The sequence below is a fragment of the Pongo pygmaeus genome, chromosome 4 (assembly GCF_028885625.2).
Source record: "Pongo pygmaeus isolate AG05252 chromosome 4, NHGRI_mPonPyg2-v2.0_pri, whole genome shotgun sequence".
Classification (NCBI taxonomy): Eukaryota; Metazoa; Chordata; class Mammalia; order Primates; family Hominidae; genus Pongo; species Pongo pygmaeus.
Genome location: NC_072377.2, coordinates 175,260,858 through 175,278,634, shown reverse-complemented (window position 1 = coordinate 175,278,634; position 17,777 = coordinate 175,260,858). Strand labels below are relative to the sequence as shown.

At 44.5% G+C, this 17,777-nt stretch overlaps 1 protein-coding gene across 1 annotated transcript in view; it reads left to right on the top strand.

Moving 5' to 3' along the window:
* The window catches only part of LCP2 (lymphocyte cytosolic protein 2), a 50,194-nt gene that overhangs the window by 21,900 nt on the left and 10,517 nt on the right, over positions 1-17,777 (top strand). Inside the window, exons 5-15 of the mRNA XM_054488437.2 lie at positions 185-216; positions 1,228-1,265; positions 4,634-4,832; positions 7,082-7,179; positions 8,533-8,599; positions 8,717-8,800; positions 12,612-12,637; positions 12,743-12,762; positions 12,862-12,969; positions 14,457-14,487; positions 17,512-17,524. Of these exons, the coding sequence (XP_054344412.1) occupies positions 185-216; positions 1,228-1,265; positions 4,634-4,832; positions 7,082-7,179; positions 8,533-8,599; positions 8,717-8,800; positions 12,612-12,637; positions 12,743-12,762; positions 12,862-12,969; positions 14,457-14,487; positions 17,512-17,524 (716 nt within the window). The remainder of the gene's footprint in view (positions 1-184; positions 217-1,227; positions 1,266-4,633; positions 4,833-7,081; positions 7,180-8,532; positions 8,600-8,716; positions 8,801-12,611; positions 12,638-12,742; positions 12,763-12,861; positions 12,970-14,456; positions 14,488-17,511; positions 17,525-17,777) is intronic.

Here is a 17,777-nt window from a genome sequence, read left to right as displayed (position 1 = left end):
TGGTGATTTCCAGAATTTTCAGGGTATCCCAGCCCCAGTTGCTGAGCAGCAAGGACACAAACCTCTCTTGAGCAGTGAGACATGCCCTCCACTGGGGGCTCCCTCTCGCTGGACCAGGTTGAGGAAAGAGGGAGATCCCCTTAAATCAATAAGAACATTAATGCAGTGCTATTTGCCTTTGCAGACCCCAAGTCCCGCGGTTTCCTGAAGAGACAGGTAAAGCTGTCAGGGCTCAGAGGTGATTGCTTTAGGAGGTGATAGGTATTTCAGTTTTCTTGTCTTTCTGGTTCCCGGGGCTCCTTGAGTTCATTCAGGTGACCTTACTGACTTGTCTGTCAGCCAGTTCTTACCCAGAAAAGGGTTTGGGTCTAGATGGAGGGGAGGAGATGTTGCTCTACAGGCCACCTGGCTTATGGCCCCTGTTCTGCTGGGACCATCTTCAGAGACACACTGAGGAGCTCTGGGAGCTCTGTAGAGGAAAACAGAGGGACCCCGCCTCTGAGTGAGCACCTGAGCTTAGCTAGTCCCCCTGCATCTGAGTCTTTAAAGCACCTTTTTTTTTCTTTTTCTTTCTTTCATTTTTTTTTTTTTGAGACAGAGTCTCGCTCTGTCGCCCAGGCTGGAGTGCAGTGGCACGATCTCGGCTCACTGCAAGCTCTGCCTCCCGGGTTCACGCCATTCTCCTGCCTCAGCCTCCCGAGTAGCTGGGACTACAGGCACCCGCCACCACACCCAGCTAATTTTTTTGTATTTTTAGTAGAGACGGGGTTTCACCATGTTAGCCAGGATGATCTCAATCTTCTGACCTCGTGATCCGCCTGCCTCAGCCTCCCAAAGTGCTGGGATTACAGTAAAGCAGCTTTTCAACTGTTCAATTGCACATAGTGTTGCAATGCAGATTCCTGGGGCCCGGCCTGTCCCGCTGAGTCAGAAGCTGTAGGCATAGGCCCCCAGGTATCTACAGGTCTTAAAGCACTTCCTAAGTCACTGTTACACATGAGAAAGGTTGAGAACCATCGCCACCCCCTGGTTCTCTGGTAGAATGAGCACCTCGGGCAGGGTCGCTGGAGCTGACAGTAAGTGGCTAAACCTGCAGGGGTGTGGGAGGTAGGTGGAAGTCGGGAAGGAGCATTGGTGAGGGAAGGCATCGGATGGGGAAGCTGCTTTGACTTTCCTTCAAGTGGTGGCTTTCTTCAGTGCTGATAGTGGTGTCATCTCCTTCCACAGAAAGCCACGAAGAGGACAATGGGGGCTGGTCGTCCTTTGTGAGTATGGTGTGGGCTGTTCTTGCAACTTTACAGCAGTATCCAGGGCAGCTTTGTGATAAGGAGCCAGGACGGAGCCAAGTGGAGCGGGGCTCTAACATGATGCCAGCACACCCACCCAGGGCCCAGAAAAGGTGCTCTGCATAGGGCCAGACAGGAAAAAGTTTTGGCTTTGGGAGCCATGCAGTCTCTGTCTCAGCTACTCAACTCTGCTACTGGAGCACAAAAGCAGCCACAGACAATGAGCAAACAAATAGGCTTGGCTTTGCGCCCATAAACCTTCATTTACAGACAGAGAGGGTGGGCTGCACGTGGCCCTAGGCTGTACTTTGCTGACTGCACTTCACCCACTGTTACCACCCCCATCTCCAAAAATGGACACTCCTAGAAATCTACTCTCAAGTAGCTTTTCTTAGGGACTTAAGTCCCCATCGGTGACACGGAGGGAAAAGAACTTCAGAACCGACTGTTAGCCCTGAAAAGACCTCAAAGAGGGTGCGATCCAGTTGGTTTTTACATTGAAAGGTCACAGTTCCCCCTCTGAGAGTCTGATGGATTGTACAACCCCTCCCCAGGAAGCTGTATACACAGTCACCACCCATGAAGCAGTCTCAGGCTAAGAACTCTATTATGGACCGTAGCCCAATCTGTTCATTTTACAGATGAGGCAACTGAGTCCACAGGAGAGCAGAACATGACGTGTGTAGAACACAAAGCTAGTTAGAGGCAGACCTAGGACCCAGGTAACCAGACCCTCAGTCACGTGGTCCTTCTGGTAAGAGGCCGCCTCTAGTGCCTTCAGAAGGCAGAAACAAAATGTCCCTTGTCCTATTGGGATTCTAGTAAAAGAAAGCATTTAATTTGAAAAAAAAAAAGTTTTAGCTAAGTTTATGCTTTCTACCTGAAAATGAAGGAATTTGACAGATTTCTTTGGTACAAAGGGAAAATAGCCCAGAGTTTCCACTGAAATATTTCTGTTTACTCACAGAGTAATCCTTACTCACAGAGAATCCTTGCCATGTAGGCTCTCTTGTGCTGTGCCTGAGGCTAGTCTTCGATCCTCTCTGTAAACTGAAGGCTTCCATTCACTAGTGGCTATAGAGCTTGGCAGCTCCATTATGTGCCAGCTCTTTGCAAGGGCATACAGGGAAATGAATGGAGATAAAGAACCCAATCATGAGCATTTTACACTATGGATACCCCATTTTAAAAAGGTAAACTGAGGCACAATGCAATTTTTTTTTTTTTTAAAGGAGTTTATTTGAGCAAACAGTGATTCATGAATCAGGCAGCACCAAACCAGAAGGAGGTTTTGCTGAAGAAGGATGAGGGACAAGCATTTATAAAGTGAATGTAGATGTAATACAAAGAAAATATTTGAACCGCGTGCGGTGGCTTACACTTGTAATCCCAACACTTTGGGAGGCTGAGGTGGGTGGATCAGAAGATCAAGAGATCGAGACCATCCTGGCCAACATGGTGAAACCCCATCTCTACTAAAAAATACAAAAATTAGCTGGGCGTGGTGGTGCGTGCCTGTAATCCCAGCTACTTGGGAGGCTGAGGCAGGAGAATCGCTTGAACCCGGGAGGCGGAGGTTGCGGTAAGTCGAGATTGCACCACTGCACTACTCCAGCCTGGCGACAGAGCGAGACTCCATCTCAAAAAAAAAAAGAAAAAGAAAAAGAAAATATTTGATGGGTTACAGTTATAACCGATCTCATTTAGTCTATCTTGCTGGAAAGCTCCGAGTTATATAATTATAAGTTTGCTGGCTACTTCTGATTGGTTGAGCTTAAGTTCTGTTTTTCTTTAATACAGGCATTTACAAGAAATAGCCCAAGTTAACTTTTGCTTATGCTGCAAATCAAGTAAGGTTTAGGTCACTGATGAGGCCCAACTGGTTTTGTCTGCTCAGGGATTCTTCAGGCCTGGTCTCCATTTTAATTTACTTTAACACACATATGGCAGAATATAATTAGCAACAACACCATGCATACAAATTTAGGAGCCAAATGATTGGGAGAAAATAATTGTTCTAGAAGCAGAGAGGAAAATTCTGTCATTTGAGAAAGGTTGATGGGGTAAAAAGCTGGTGTAAAGTCAGGAATGACGGGCCTAGGGTAGACAGGGTGAGGGAGGAGTCAGCAGTGGCTAGAGGGAGGCCACGTGCCTGCGGACCTCCATGCTGAGGCTCTTGATCTGAAGCAGCACTCTTCTGGGGCTCTGCCCACCTGCTCCTAAAGTTATAAGAACCCTGACAAGGCAGGACAAAGTCTTTTTTTGGAGTTGGGACGGCACCCAATGCTCACTTTGCCCCTCTATTGTTGATGTTTTTAATATTCCTCAAGTTAAAAATAAACATAGGAATCTTTCAACAGAACAACGTAAAGACAGTCTGCCTGAGGCCACCCAAAGCTGTCAGGATTTCTAGGACATTGGAACATTTCTTTCCTCAAAAAGTGGCCACTTCCTATTGCTTTTTCCCACACTGTCCTTGAGTGTTGAGGTCTGGGCTCATTGACTCACCCCCTGGACTTTGGCATGACCGTGATGAGCGCTCATCACTGCTGCTGATGGTGCCGCCTTTGCTTGGGAAGTCATTCTGGTGCTCGTTCACCTTCATGGACTGCTTCAAAGGCAAGCACCCAGCACCTCGGGCTTACTTTCCCTGAGACCCAGGAAGAAGCAAAAATAAAATACAATAAAAAATCTAAAATTTAGAGATTCTTTCCAAGAGATCAGCTTCAAACTCAGTGTCAGATTTCATGAATAATGGATGTGTTGATACACTCAACTCTCAGCAAAAAGAACAGCACAGCCTCTGACGGTCCCCTCCTAGATACAACCTAATCTGCCTTCCACTTAACAGGCTTTGTTTCTCTGTTTTTCCCATTAGCTGGGCCTTCAACGCTGCACTAGGTTATAATGAGAGGACATTTTTTGAGCACAGGCACACTTGAACAGAAATGGCAATTAACTAGTATCATCACAAACGCTCCAGGCCTTTAGTCTTTCTCTTGGTGATGCCTGGAGCAAAAAATGTGTTTACTCAAGACAGAGCCTATTCCGGTACCCTCTATTCCAGCATCCTTCCCCTTTCTTCTCTCTCTGTTGTGCAAAAAGGTGTTGTGTAAAAAGGTGGTCCGAAGACCTTCACCAAGATCTCAAGTCCACGACTTGCTGCCCCTGTGATACGGTGCTCCCTGACCTCAGATTCCTCATCCATAAAACGGGAGTAACCATCTTCAGGCTGCCTGGCCCCGGGTTCTACTGTTGTGAGGCTTGGCAGGGACAGAGTAGGCACAGGCACATTGAGGGCCACAGAGCCTCTACAAACTGCACTGTCCCTATCACTGTGTGGACAGGAAGAAGATGACTATGAAAGTCCGAATGATGACCAGGATGAGGAGGATGATGGAGACTATGAGTCCCCCAATGAGGAGGAAGAGGCACCTGTGGAAGATGACGCGGATTATGAGCCACCACCCTCCAATGATGAGGAAGCTCTGCAGAACTCCATCCTGCCTGCCAAGCCTTTCCCCAACTCCAACTCAATGTACATCGGTAAGGGCCCATTTCCAGATTTTCTGGCCCAAGCAGCCCAAAGCCAAGCTCCCCACTGCTGCACGGAAGGCTGATGCCCCAGCTTGCCCATGTAGCAGAAAGCTCTGGGTCTCGATACCTGCTCGGCTTCTTAACAGCTATGTGGCTTTGTACAAGTAACTCTACCTCTCTGGGCCTCAATTTCCTCATCTGTGAAATAGGATAATAAATGTACAGACCACATAGGTTTGCTGTGAGGACTACTAAGACTGCAACCAATTCTTGCCTATGGTAGCTGATATCAGCATTGAACTACCACCTAAGGCTATTTGGCAGTTTCAACTCATTCTGCAGTTTACTCAGGTACTCCAAGAGTACTTTCCTGTTCCTCCCCATCTTTTGACCAAATTATAGTTACATGGCATTATTATGCTAGAATAAACATGAAGATATTGAGTAGGGTTTGACTATAACTTTAAAAAATATTAGACAGTGTTTATGATTTTTATTGTCTATCTATCCTTTTAGCCCACTTCTCTCTTCATTCATTCAACAAACATTGTTGATCTGCTGGGAGCCCAGGCCCCATTCTCAGTGCTTAGAAATGATCAGGAAAGAAGACATAGCCCCTGCCTCCTGGGGCTTACATTCTAGTAGTGGTGTTGACAGAAAATAAACAAATCTATTCTTAAATAATATACTTTCAGGGAGTAAGCTGAAAATTGAAGGTCAGTACCACAAACAACGAATACCATTTAATCCTTTATGCGGTATAACCCATTTCCACTTTAAAGCCCTTTCACAAAATGCTGTCTCAATGTCTCATGGTGGTTTTTAAACATCTGTGTAATAAGGACAACCATCATCAAGTCTGTTTCATATACAGGGAGGTGGAGGTCCGGAGAAGCAATGGATAAGTCAGTTGTTGAGTGCCTTGTGTGTGCCAGTGATTAAGATACAGAGTGAATAAGACAGCCCTCGCCAAGGGACTGACAGTCCGGCGGGTGACGCAACCTCCAACAAATGAGCCATGAGGTTACTTAGTGAAACCGTGATACAGAGGCAGGAAGACAAGCACAGATGAGGCTGGAGCGTTTGCCTGAGGGTGTATCTTTAAGCTGTGATATTAAACCAAGATTAAAGGATAAATACAAGTTGGCCAAGTGGAAATGGATGTAGTAAGGGAAGAACATTTGAAGCAGTAGAAAAGGCTGTGCAAAGGCCCTGAGGCTCAAAGGAGCATGGCCTATTAGAGAAGCTGAGAGATGGCCAGTGTGGGTGGAGCAGGGTGGAATTAGATGAGGCTGGGCCTTGCTCCTACCCTCTTCCCTGTGGAAGAGCGGCACCTCCCCAAGGCTGGGACTAGAGTCAGGCAAGAGAGGCACCCAGGGCACAAAGCGTAAGGAGGCCCTACCCACTCACCCCTCTTGCTTGATGGTCTTGTCCTGGCCTTTCCCTGTCTAAGGGGTAGGAAATTGCCAGCCTGTCAACCTGGCCTAGGGACACTTCCCTGGAGATCTGGATAATGTGAGTTTCTGCCCAGATAATGTGAGTTTCTGTTCAAGGCAAATCTAGCTTCCACTTAAGAGTCTGTGGTCTGGTAACAGAAGTTGGTGACCAGCTCCTCCCTTTATGGGTAGAGATGAGCAAAATGAGGAAGTGTCAGGGAGGAGATAGCCCAGGACATTGGAGAGGGGAAGGAAGGGCAGACAGAACAGGATCCCTATGGCAGTGAGAACTAACTTCATCCTGCACAGGCAGCTGGGTGTGCCTGTGAGATTTTTGGCATGTGTGTGCGTCTGTGTGCACTTGTGTCTCTATGTATGCAAGTGTGTGCATATATATGCGTGTGTGTGCATGCATGTGTGCACATGTGTATATTTGTGTGTCTGCATACAGAGGTATGCGTATGTTTACTTCTTACAAAATTGTCTGAAAATCCTCCCTTCCAGTTCTGGCTGAGCTAATTACAAAGAGGCCTTTCTTGATTGGCAAAATCTCTGATAAATACCTATTCCTGTGAAATGCAAAGAAAGCTGAGCCTGTGTATAAGGAGAGTGACACAAACTAGGACAGGAAAATTGGGCAGGGTGGGGTGGGTGAGATCCAGGCTGGGTCTCCCCCGTGGCTGGGGCTCCTGCGGGCACTGGTGTGGGCTTGGGGGTCAAGGATCATGCACCCCCGGTGCCCCGAGTTGCATATCTGTTCCTGGAGACCCCTGAGCTTGGCCGACACTCCCCTTTCACTTTAATAACCTTGTGTTTTCACAGACCGGCCCCCCTCTGGGAAAACCCCCCAGCAGCCTCCTGTGCCCCCCCAGAGACCGATGGCCGCCCTCCCGCCCCCGCCAGCCGGCCGGAATCACTCGGTAGGCCTCCTCCCGTTCTTTTACAGTACTTGGTGTCCACTGCAGTTATTTCCTCCGCCAGAGAGAAAAATAAAATTATAAACATCTTTATCTCATTCTAATTTTGTAAGATTATAATCTTTTCCCTCGGCTGGGGAAATGCATACCCAAGCATTCACACTTGTTTCTTTTTTGGGGTAAAATACTGGTGATTTTTATTTACTTCCCACTATTTGAGAGAAGTGAAAACTGTAAAATAAACCCAAAGGGAACCGAATTAAGTCCGTGGCACCTACTAGCGTTGCCTGGGTACCGAGCCTTCCTCTCTCCTGCAAAAAGACTTGCGCCACCTTCTGGCCGACACCTGAAATTCCAAGGACAGGTGCCTTCAGACCGGAGGAGACGGGTAGCAAACCCGGTTTTCTCCTTCTTTAAGCATACAGCCAGGCTCTTGTGAATCTGATAAGTTCCCAGAGTGACCCTGAGAAGCTCATACTAAGGACCTGATAGTTATGAATGTGTTCTCTTCACAAGTTTATCTACAGATGTATATTGCTTTTGAGATTTGAAGACGTTCTTTTGAGATGCAGGATTCACTTATTTAATCAGCAAATATTGACTGAGCAGCTACTATGTGCCAAGCAGAGTTCTAGGCATTGGGGATAAAGTGTGAACAAGATAAATAAGGTCCCTGCTTTCATAAAACTCAACTAGGGCTAGTTATCAGACGTAGACAGTCAGTCATCAGACGTAGACAGTCAGTCATCAGACGGTAGACAGATGTCTGAAAGAGATCATTTGAGTAGTTATGTGTGGTTCGGGGGACAGAAGACCAGATAACATGATGGTATGGAGGGGGAGGTGACAAGGACCTGGGACAGAATGAGCCAGTTGTGGGAAGAGCCGGGAGAAGAACGTTCTAGGCAGAGGGAAACAAGTGTAGGGATGCCAAAGAGGACATGACCTTGAGTTTTTCCAAGAACTGCAAGAAGATTCTGTTGTGGGGACCCCATGAGTACTGAGAAGGGATCATAGGAAAGAGTTGAGAGGGCAGACATGGGCCAGCTCAGGCAGGGCCTTGCAGGACATTCACGAGTTTTAATTTTGTTTCTAACGTGATAGGAGCCACTGGAAATCTTAGCAGGAAAGTGACATGCTCACTCTGCTGCCTGCAGAAAAGAGCTTGCGTCGCAGAGTCTAGAACAGGGAGCTCAGATAGGAGGCTACTGCAGTAGTTCAGGGAAGAAATGGACATGGATGTTTGTAGGCAGAACATGAAGATGAGGAAAAGTGAGCAGATCCAGACAGGTTTTGGGAGTGCCGGCTCTTGCTGATGTGTTGAAAGTGCTTCCTAACGTTTGGATCTTTATGCAGCCACTGCCCCCACCCCAGACCAACCACGAAGAACCCAGCAGAAGCAGAAACCACAAAACAGCAAAGCGTGAGTACAAGGGCTGCTCTCTCTTGCCCTGTTCCCACCAGGCACTCCCCTAGCCCCACCCAACCCCCAGCCGACTGCTTTCTTCTTTTAATTGATGTCAGCCTTTTCCCCTTCCAGTCCCTGCTCCTTCAATAGACAGAAGCACGAAACCTCCCCTAGATCGTTCATTAGCTCCGTTTGATAGAGAACACTTCACACTAGGTGGGTATGATTCACATTTAATGCATAGTAATAATGATAAGCTGTTAGAAAGTGCTTCCTGAATGCGTTTCACATGTACCATCTCATTTAACTATGGCCACAATACTAGGAAGTGGAGACTAGTAGAATCATCCTCATTTTACAGATAAGGAAACTGAGACACAAAGAGGTACCTTCCCAAGATCACACAGCTACCAAGTGATGGGAGTAGAGACCTAAACCCAGATCAGCCTCATTAGAAAGCTCCTGCTTGCAGCTTCTGGGGGCTGTGCTGCTTCTCTATGTGATGTGGATGATCTGTGTACACAAATCCCATTGTCCTTCAGACAAGAGGCTTTAGGGTACAGAGAGAGGACCTGAATTGAGACAAAAGAGTTGGGGGAGCTGGTGTCTGCTGCCTTGCCTGCTACTTAATAGCTCACGGACCATACTGATGTTAGTTTTTCAGAGCTCAATCTCCTAATCTGTAAGGTGGATGTTCTGTACGTAGAAAATGCTTTATAAATCCCTAAGGTGCTATTCAAATGTCAAGGATGTTTTTGTTTTAGGTATGCAATTGACCAAACATTGGGTATACCACAGTGCTTTTTCTTCACAATTTACACAGAATATTCTTGGATTGCAGTTACCTTCACGTGGAGCTATTTTCAATTCAATTCCTAGCTACCATTTATTGAGCAACTACTATGGGGCAAGTGCTCTACCTACCACAAATACACCTACAGTATCTCTAATCCTCACACCAACTCAACAAAGGAGGTGCATTTTTGACCTCGCTTCTCAGATGATAAAATTAAAGGTAAAAGAAGTTGAATAATTTGCCTAAATTTGCCTAAATTCAAACACTCATCTTTCTGACTTCTAAGTGGGGGCTCTTTTCCACCATATCAGGCTGCAGTTGAGGACCCCGGGTTTTAACTTGCTGTGAACTACATGAGTCTGAGGAAGGAACTCTGCAACTGAACGGAAAGGAGCCCAGAATCCCAGCTGCCCCCACCCCTTTCTTGGCTATGCTCTGAGCAAGGCATTTAGCTTTCTGTGGCCTCAATCCCTTTTTGTCTGTCAGCAAAATGACTTTCAGTTCTTGGATTTGAGGCTGCTGCTCGCTGCTCTTTCCCCGAACTACATCACAGCTCTGCTGTGTCATGCAAAGCTGTGCTGGCTGTTTTGGCTTGGAATTGTCTGCTGTAGAGAGCTGTATAATTACATGGAAATGAAGATAGATTTGACTTCAGATTCCAACCCTGCTCACTACCATGAGCCAAGACATCAGAAAAGTGGAACACTGACATCAAATCCTTCGCAATCACCTCCTGAGACAAAAGTTATTCTTTTAAAATATTCTTTTTTTCTATATTTAAAAGCATTTCTAAAAGACACACTTTTCTGACAATTTCTGTTTTACCCTTGAATTAGTCACTTTCCTGTGATGTTTTGGAAGGATTACTGTCTTCCTAAAATGTTTACACTCCACATGAGACTTTTAACATGCTCAGAGAATATGCAAAAATTGTCAAATTTTGCTGGGCATGGTGGCTCACGCCTGTAATCCCAGCATTTTGGGAGGCTGAGGCGGGCGGATCACAACGTCAGGAGATAGAGACCATCCTGGCTAACACAGTGAAACCCTGTCTCTACTAAAAATGCAAAAAATTAACCAGGCATGGTGGCGGGCGCCTGCAGTCCCAGCTACTCAGGAGGCTGAGGCAGGAGAATGGCGTGAACCTGGGAGGCGGAGCTTGCAGTGAGCCGAGATCGTGCCACTGCACTCCAGCCTGGGCGACAGAGCGAGACTCTGTCTCAAAAAAAAGGCAAATTTTAAAATACTTATTCAGGCCAAAGAATATACATCTAAGTTTCCTGGGTGCCCCTCTAAAGTAGAGGTTCCACCCCAAACCAAACTTTTATAAGCATCTTTTATACCGTCAAAGCTCTCCCCATTACCAGCAAGCTCCTTTTAATTTTTTTATTTTTATTTTTATTTTTTTTGAGTGAGAGTCTCTGTCGCCTAGGCTGGAGTGCAGTGACACCATCATAGCTCATTACAGCCTCAAACTCCTGGGGTCAAGCAATCCTTCTTCTCCAGCCTCCCAAGGGGCTGAGGTTACAGGGGCATGCCCCCATGCCTGGCTAATTTTTAAATATTCTGTAGAGACTGGGTTTCCCTGTGTTCACCAGGCTGATCTTGAACTCTTGGCCTCAAGTGATTCTCCTGTCTTGGCCTCCCAACAGGCATTAGCCACCACACTCAGTGCCAGTAAGCTCTTCACAGTGAGGCAATATTCTTATCATGGGCCTGGCATGTACTTGGTCCTTAAAGAATAAATCATGTTGTGAAAGCACAACTCCAGGCAGATAATATCACCATTTGCCATAGGGCGTTAACTGTGCCTGGGTGTGGAAGGAAGGGAAAGAAAGGCGAGTTAACTAACAATTGTCAGCACACATGGACCATATCAAAGTCAAAATAAAAACACAGAGGCAAATCTCTAAATTTGTTTTATTTAGGAAGAAAGAATTGCAATTTGGGGCAATTGGTCTTCAGGGTCTTCAGTATGTCTGAAGAACAAAAAGAAGATTGGAGGTTTTATAAAAAAGAGAAGTGTTACATATCGCTCATTGAGAAAGTTCATCAGTTCTGGGGGGCTGGCAAGTTTTGATTGGTGAGCAATGGCAGAGGGCAAAATTAATCTTCCAGTTGCAGCAGATTATTTCAGCAACTACTAGAGGAAACTGGTTTCAGGTTACAGCAGGCAGTTTCAGCAGCCAAGCTCGCATAGAATCACATTTCTGGAGCAATGTTATGTGTCCTGAGTGCTTTTCCCTCTGGCTTCTCGACTCTGTTTTCCTTGGAGGTGATAAAATTCCCAATTTGTATGATCAGCTTTCACAATCAAGTGCCTGATCCTGCATACAAATTGTCACCGGATTCTTATGGCAAGCCTATAGAGTTTTAATCTATAATCTTCATTTTAGAGATGATAACATTGGAACTCAAAAACCTTAAATAACTTGTTCATGGTCATATAGGATTTGCTTCTAGACCTGGTTTAATTTTGTTAGTAATACTTTCATCGCCTTGAAGACAAAGGGCATATTTCTTCTAGGGGACTGTAGATAGAATACAAATTAAATTGCTTTGAATAACTTTGTGATGCACAATTATCAAGTACACCTGGCATTTCTTCAGGGCACCTGAATATCATCCGTTCTAGAAGAAAAGCAAAACAAGCAAACAAATACTAACAAAAAACAAGCAGACAAAAAAGATTTGCAGCATACCAGGAGAATCTCCTGAAATGCTCTCCCCAAGTAAAAAGTTTTTTTGGAAACTAAGTGGAGTGCTTCATTTAATATCAAGTGTTTCACAGAATTGGATAAAAATTACCTTCTCCGTGGCAAGTGGGTTTATTTCAGATATAAAAATAAAACGTAGGCTGCAGAAGAAATACTTTGGCCAATTAAAGAGGCATAAAATCCCAAGAAAACATTAATCCTTTTGATCATCAGTTATATAAAAGAAAATGTTGATTTTTTTTTTAAAAAAAGCACAGAATCTACAATACTACTTGTATGTACACAAAGCTGTGTGACCTTAAATTAAATGGTCAAGCCATTTAATTTCTCTGAGCTTATAAAATTTGGTGGTCTCTAAGGGACCCTTCCTAGTCTGAAGTTTCTGATTCTTTAATGCTTAAACCCCATCAACCCACAAAAGGGTTCAGACTCATAGTTTCATCAAACTGTGTTTTTAAATCTCATGCTTATGAAGTTCTGAACTCATGGCCTGTCTGCTCTCTGTCATTTACAGGAAAGAAACCACCATTTTCTGACAAGGTAAGCTGTGAACTTGTTTTTCGGTTTTGTTTGTTTGTTTCGCATCTTGGCCTTATTCTTTGAAAAGTGCTTGGACACTCATACATTTTTCCTCCTGTCTTGCAGCCCTTGATTCCAGCGGGAAGGTAAGACTGTTGCATCTACATGAGGGTAAATGGGACATTCTGTAGAACTCTGCCTCGGCAAAGTTTGTTTCTCACACATCCTTTTCCTGAATTCCACAGGCCTCTCGGGGAGCATCTACCCAAGATTCAAAAGCCTCCTTTACCACCGACCACGGAAAGACATGAAAGGAGCAGCCCCCTGCCAGGGAAGAAGCCACCTGTGCCAAAGTAACTGTCTGGTGTTGCTTGAGTTTGTCACTCAGAGTGGCCGGCAGACAGGCTGTCCTGTGCTGACTCTGCAGTGGGAACCAAGGTTCCTCGGTGCTTCCGGGCAGGGCGGGCCTTTTTTTTGCTGTGGCTTGAGGGATGTTCAGGCTTCACAGGTTGGCTATGAAGGATCAGGGTCTCTTTGAAGGAAATAGACTCTACTGAGAAATGAGTAGAGCGACATCTAATCAAGAGTAAGGAGTGACTGCTGTTTTTAGAGATTCCAGTCAAATATTTCACTGAGTTTTCCAACCTCGTTATAGCAAAGCCTTCACAGTGCATAGGAACTGTACTCAGCATTTTATTTTTCAATACAGGTAGCAGAGAGGAAATGGTTGGGGAGGTTTTTCAGGTCACCGCAAGTGTCTTCCTTAGGCTCAACCACATTTGATAATTGCAGAATACTGAGCTCTGCCTTAGTATTTTTAACTTTGCTATGAAGTAGTTTTCAGCCTATTTACCAAATGGCGTGCATGTACCTGGGGTTAAGGCCAACCTTGCTACTTGCAAAAAATACAACCAAGGCTTCCATCTCATTCGTGAATCAGGGGTCATAACTATCGCCCTTGCTTGGCTGTTGTGAGGATTAAATTAGGACCAGGGCTAAAGTGTGCCAAAAAACCTCCTCAGTAATGGAGTTTGATAACATTTTAGTGTAATATTTTTAAAAAATCAAAATAAATGCAACAAACTCATAAGGAACAAAATTCCAAAACTTTAAATAAACACAGAATGAGATGATGATGTGTGAAGCATCTGACACACAGGAGGTGTTCAACAAATTGTCCTGCTCTTCCCCTTTTCCCCAGAGAGGACATTATCCGGCCTAGGCAGTGCAGATGCCTGTCGCAGCCCTAAGGCAGCTATCCCCAAATCTGTTTGACTAGCTCGTTCATCTGGGCAAAGTGTACCAAGCCCCATTTGGAATAGTCCCAAAGCAGTAACATTTTCTAATTGTCTTCTCTTTACACCAAGGTGGGCCCTGAGAGGGCTGTTTTAAAACAAGAGCAAGGGAGAATATTACCTAAAATGTTTTCATTTCTTGGGAAAAACAACAGCTCAGTAAAATTTAATAGCTACTAAAGAGTTAGTTTGCTGACTAAACCATATATATATATATGTGTGTGTGTGTATATATATATATAGTGTGTGTATATATTATATACGGTGTGTGTGTGTGTATATATATATACACATAATTATTTGCTGCATTAGTTATGCACAACAAAGGTTTTCCTAGCTCAGCTTGCAATGATGACCGAACATGGAGTAACCAGATCTCCCTTCCACCCCCTCTCCCCTGCTCTGTGGGGGTCTGTTGCTTCCCATCTTCCCTGGACTCAGTGGGTTCGATTTCTCATTATTCAATGAATCAAAACTGTATTCTAAGGCTGGCTCTTTGAAACTCTTCATGCTCAGTTCTTTTTCTTTGCCCTAATTCATTTCAGGCATGGATGGGGACCAGAGAGAAGAGAGAATGTAAGTACAAAATATTAGTGTGTAAGTGCTCGATACAGGGAAAAGCAGCGTAGGCTCTGAGGAGGTTGGGACTCCATCCACCTCGGTCTTGGCCCAGCACCTGGAGCAGGTCCTGCACCCAGGGGTCTCTTGAGGGCTGGTGCCTCTGTCTTTGGGCCTTGGTCATTGTCTGCAGCCCATCATGCTGTGTTGTTTAGCTCATGTCCCTCTAAGAGCTCCCAGAGTGGCTGGGGTAATTGCAGCCCCATTACCAGGGGCTGGTAATTAGAAGGCACAAGGAGAAGAGGAGGATGAAGTAAGGGATGCCCAGAAGTTTGGGCCATGCCTAAATTTCCAAGGCTATTGTTTTCCTTTTCAATACTTCCACAACCTGAAAAAGAGGGGAAATAGCATTTATTGAATGCTTACCATATGCACATTGCCATGCTACTTGAATATGACCAGTTGTCCCTGTTTGCGCGGGATGCTGTCAGTTTTAGCACTGAAAAGTCCCATGTCCCAAGAACTCTCTCCATCCCAGGAAAACCAGGATAGTTGGGTATTACTCGCTTTACATATGAGTATAATGAACCTATAAGGAAACATCTTCTCTCTTTTACGGAGAGGAAATTGAGGCTCAGAAGGAATAAGATACTCTTTGCAAATTGCATGCTTATAAAGAGCCAGGATCTGAACCCAGATCTGCTGAGTTTCTCTACACCATAAGCCCTCTGAAGGCCATCAGATTTCTGCTCTCATTCAAGGGCTCAGCCCAAAAGCGCCTGCTATTTTTGCAGCTGTGTGCTAGATGCTGTGCTTGTTCCGATGAAGTGCTGAGATCTTATGGAGGCAGGCACACTCACAACCCCACATGCCATACAGCATGCAATCATGGGGTGCTCTGTGGGGCAGAGGGGAGAAAGTGTGCCATGTGGCTCAAGGAGCCAGCAGTGACTTCCTATAGGAGGTGAGATTTATGCTGGTTATTGAATGACAGGGAGGACACAGAATAGAGTCATTCTTTTTTTTATTTTTTTATTTTATTTTTTATTTTTTTTAAGGCTTTTTTTAAATTTATTATTATTATTATTATACTTTAGGTTTTATGGTACATGTGCGCAATGTGCAAGTAAGTTACATATGTATACATGTGCCATGCTGGTGCGCTGCACCCACTAACTCGTCATCTAGCATTAGGTATATCTCCCAATGCTATCCCTCCCCCCTCCCCCCACCCCACAACAGTCCCCAGAGTGTGATGTTCCCCTTCCTGTGTCCACGTGTTCTCATTGTTCAATTCCCACCTATGAGTGAGAATATGCGGTGTTTGGTTTTTTGTTCTTGCGATAGTTTACTGAGAATGATGATTTCCAATTTCATCCATGTCCCTACAAAGGACATGTACTCATCATTTTTTATGGCTGCATAGCTTTTCATGGTGTATATGTGCCACATTTTCTTAATCCAGTCTATCATTGTTGGACATTTGGGTTGGTTCCAAGTCTTTGCTATTGTGAATAATGCCGCAATAAACATACGTGTGCATGTGTCTTTATAGCAGCATGATTTATACTCCTTTGGGTATATACCCAGTAATGGGATGGCTGGGTCGAATGGAATTTCTAGTTCTAGATCCCTGAGGAATCACCACACTGACTTCCACAATGGTTGAACTAGTTTACAGTCCCACCAACAGTGTAAAAGTGTTCCTATTTCTCCACATCCTCTCCAGCACCTGTTGTTTCCTGACTTTTTAATGATTGCCATTCTAACTGGTGTGAGATGGTATCTCATTGTGGTTTTGATTTGCATTTGAGTCATTCTTAAAGAAAGCCCATGGGGATTCCCCTCAGGAGTGTCCTGAGCAGGTGGATACCAGTGCCCACAGAGGCTGCAGGGACAGTGAGAACAGTGGCTTGGCTGCAGAGATAGGGACAGGGCGGAGGTAAGGCTGGACAGTGAGGATAACATCACATTCCAGATTCCCGGTCTCTGGAAGGATTGACACTTGTGCTCATGAGAATCTGGGAGTTGTATTTTCTGGAACCAGAGGGAATAAACTTGCAAAAGTATTGAAGAGTGATTTTGTCGTGTGGGGGTTGTGAGCCCATATGTGTTTATTTATGCAGCTCTTTGCTGGGACTCCCAGTTGGCCAACTGGGATGAATGATTTTGACTGTGGCCTTTTTCGCCTTCTCTCAGTGTGTGGTAGGATCGATGATGGCAAACTTTTATTAAAGAGCACTTAACATAAGCCAGGCACAAGTAGTAGCTAATTTAATCCTTCTAATAACACTTTGAGAAAGATGCTATTTCATCATTACAGATCTGGCCTAACTAAACAAGTTCAAGCTGGCCCTTTTGGTCTACTAGTTGGTGGCAATATCATTTTTTCTCTTTGAACCTCATTTCTTATCTGAGTAGAAGAGAAAATAGCCCCTCCTTTGTCTAATTTCCCAAGGTTGCCCTGAAGATAAAAATGGTGAGGGTTGTAGATGAACCTTGTAAGCCACCGTATAAATATGGTCTTATTGCTCTTAAGAAGAGTGGCCACTGCAAAGGAGAGCCAAAAAGAAGACTGAGCTTTGGTCAGACACATTTGGGGTTGAATCCATCTCTGCAACTCCTGGCAAGCTAAGAATGCTTCCTCAGCATCATGCTTTGGTAAAATGAGGATGTTAAATTTTCGGAGGGTCACTAGGGGAACTGAATGAAATCTTGTGTATGAATCTTTTGGACACATTGTAGATATTGTCAATATTATTGTATCTTTGGGCCCTTTTAGGCACCTCAAAATCTATTTCATGCTGAGTATATGAGGAGAGTCTCATATTGGAATGCCCTTAGATGATTGTTTGTATTAAGAAATAGTAAACCACTTAGCAAGTTCTATTATTCTCCACAGTATATTTATTATAAGGATGTATAACTGCTAGAGAAAGAAACAGATACTTATTTGATTTATTTGATTGAGAAATGCAGTTTTTATTTTAAGAATTGTATTTTGATGATAGCTTAATATCTTTTTTTTCTTCCCCTTCCCAGGATGAAGATGATGGTATGTTCGGAAACACATTCTTACAGCTTATAACTCATTCTTTCATTTTCCTGCTCAGGTGTTCAAGTAGAATTGTTTAGTATAGGAACCCCATAGAATCAATTATAAGTCTTAAATTAGTATTAAGTAGACTTATGTCAATTGGCATACCGCATAACTACAGTAAAATGGAATTCTTTGGTTGGACTACCAAAGAAGACTAAATTCATGTGTAACAGTGCAGATTACTTAATTGTATCACAAAATGTAAAAT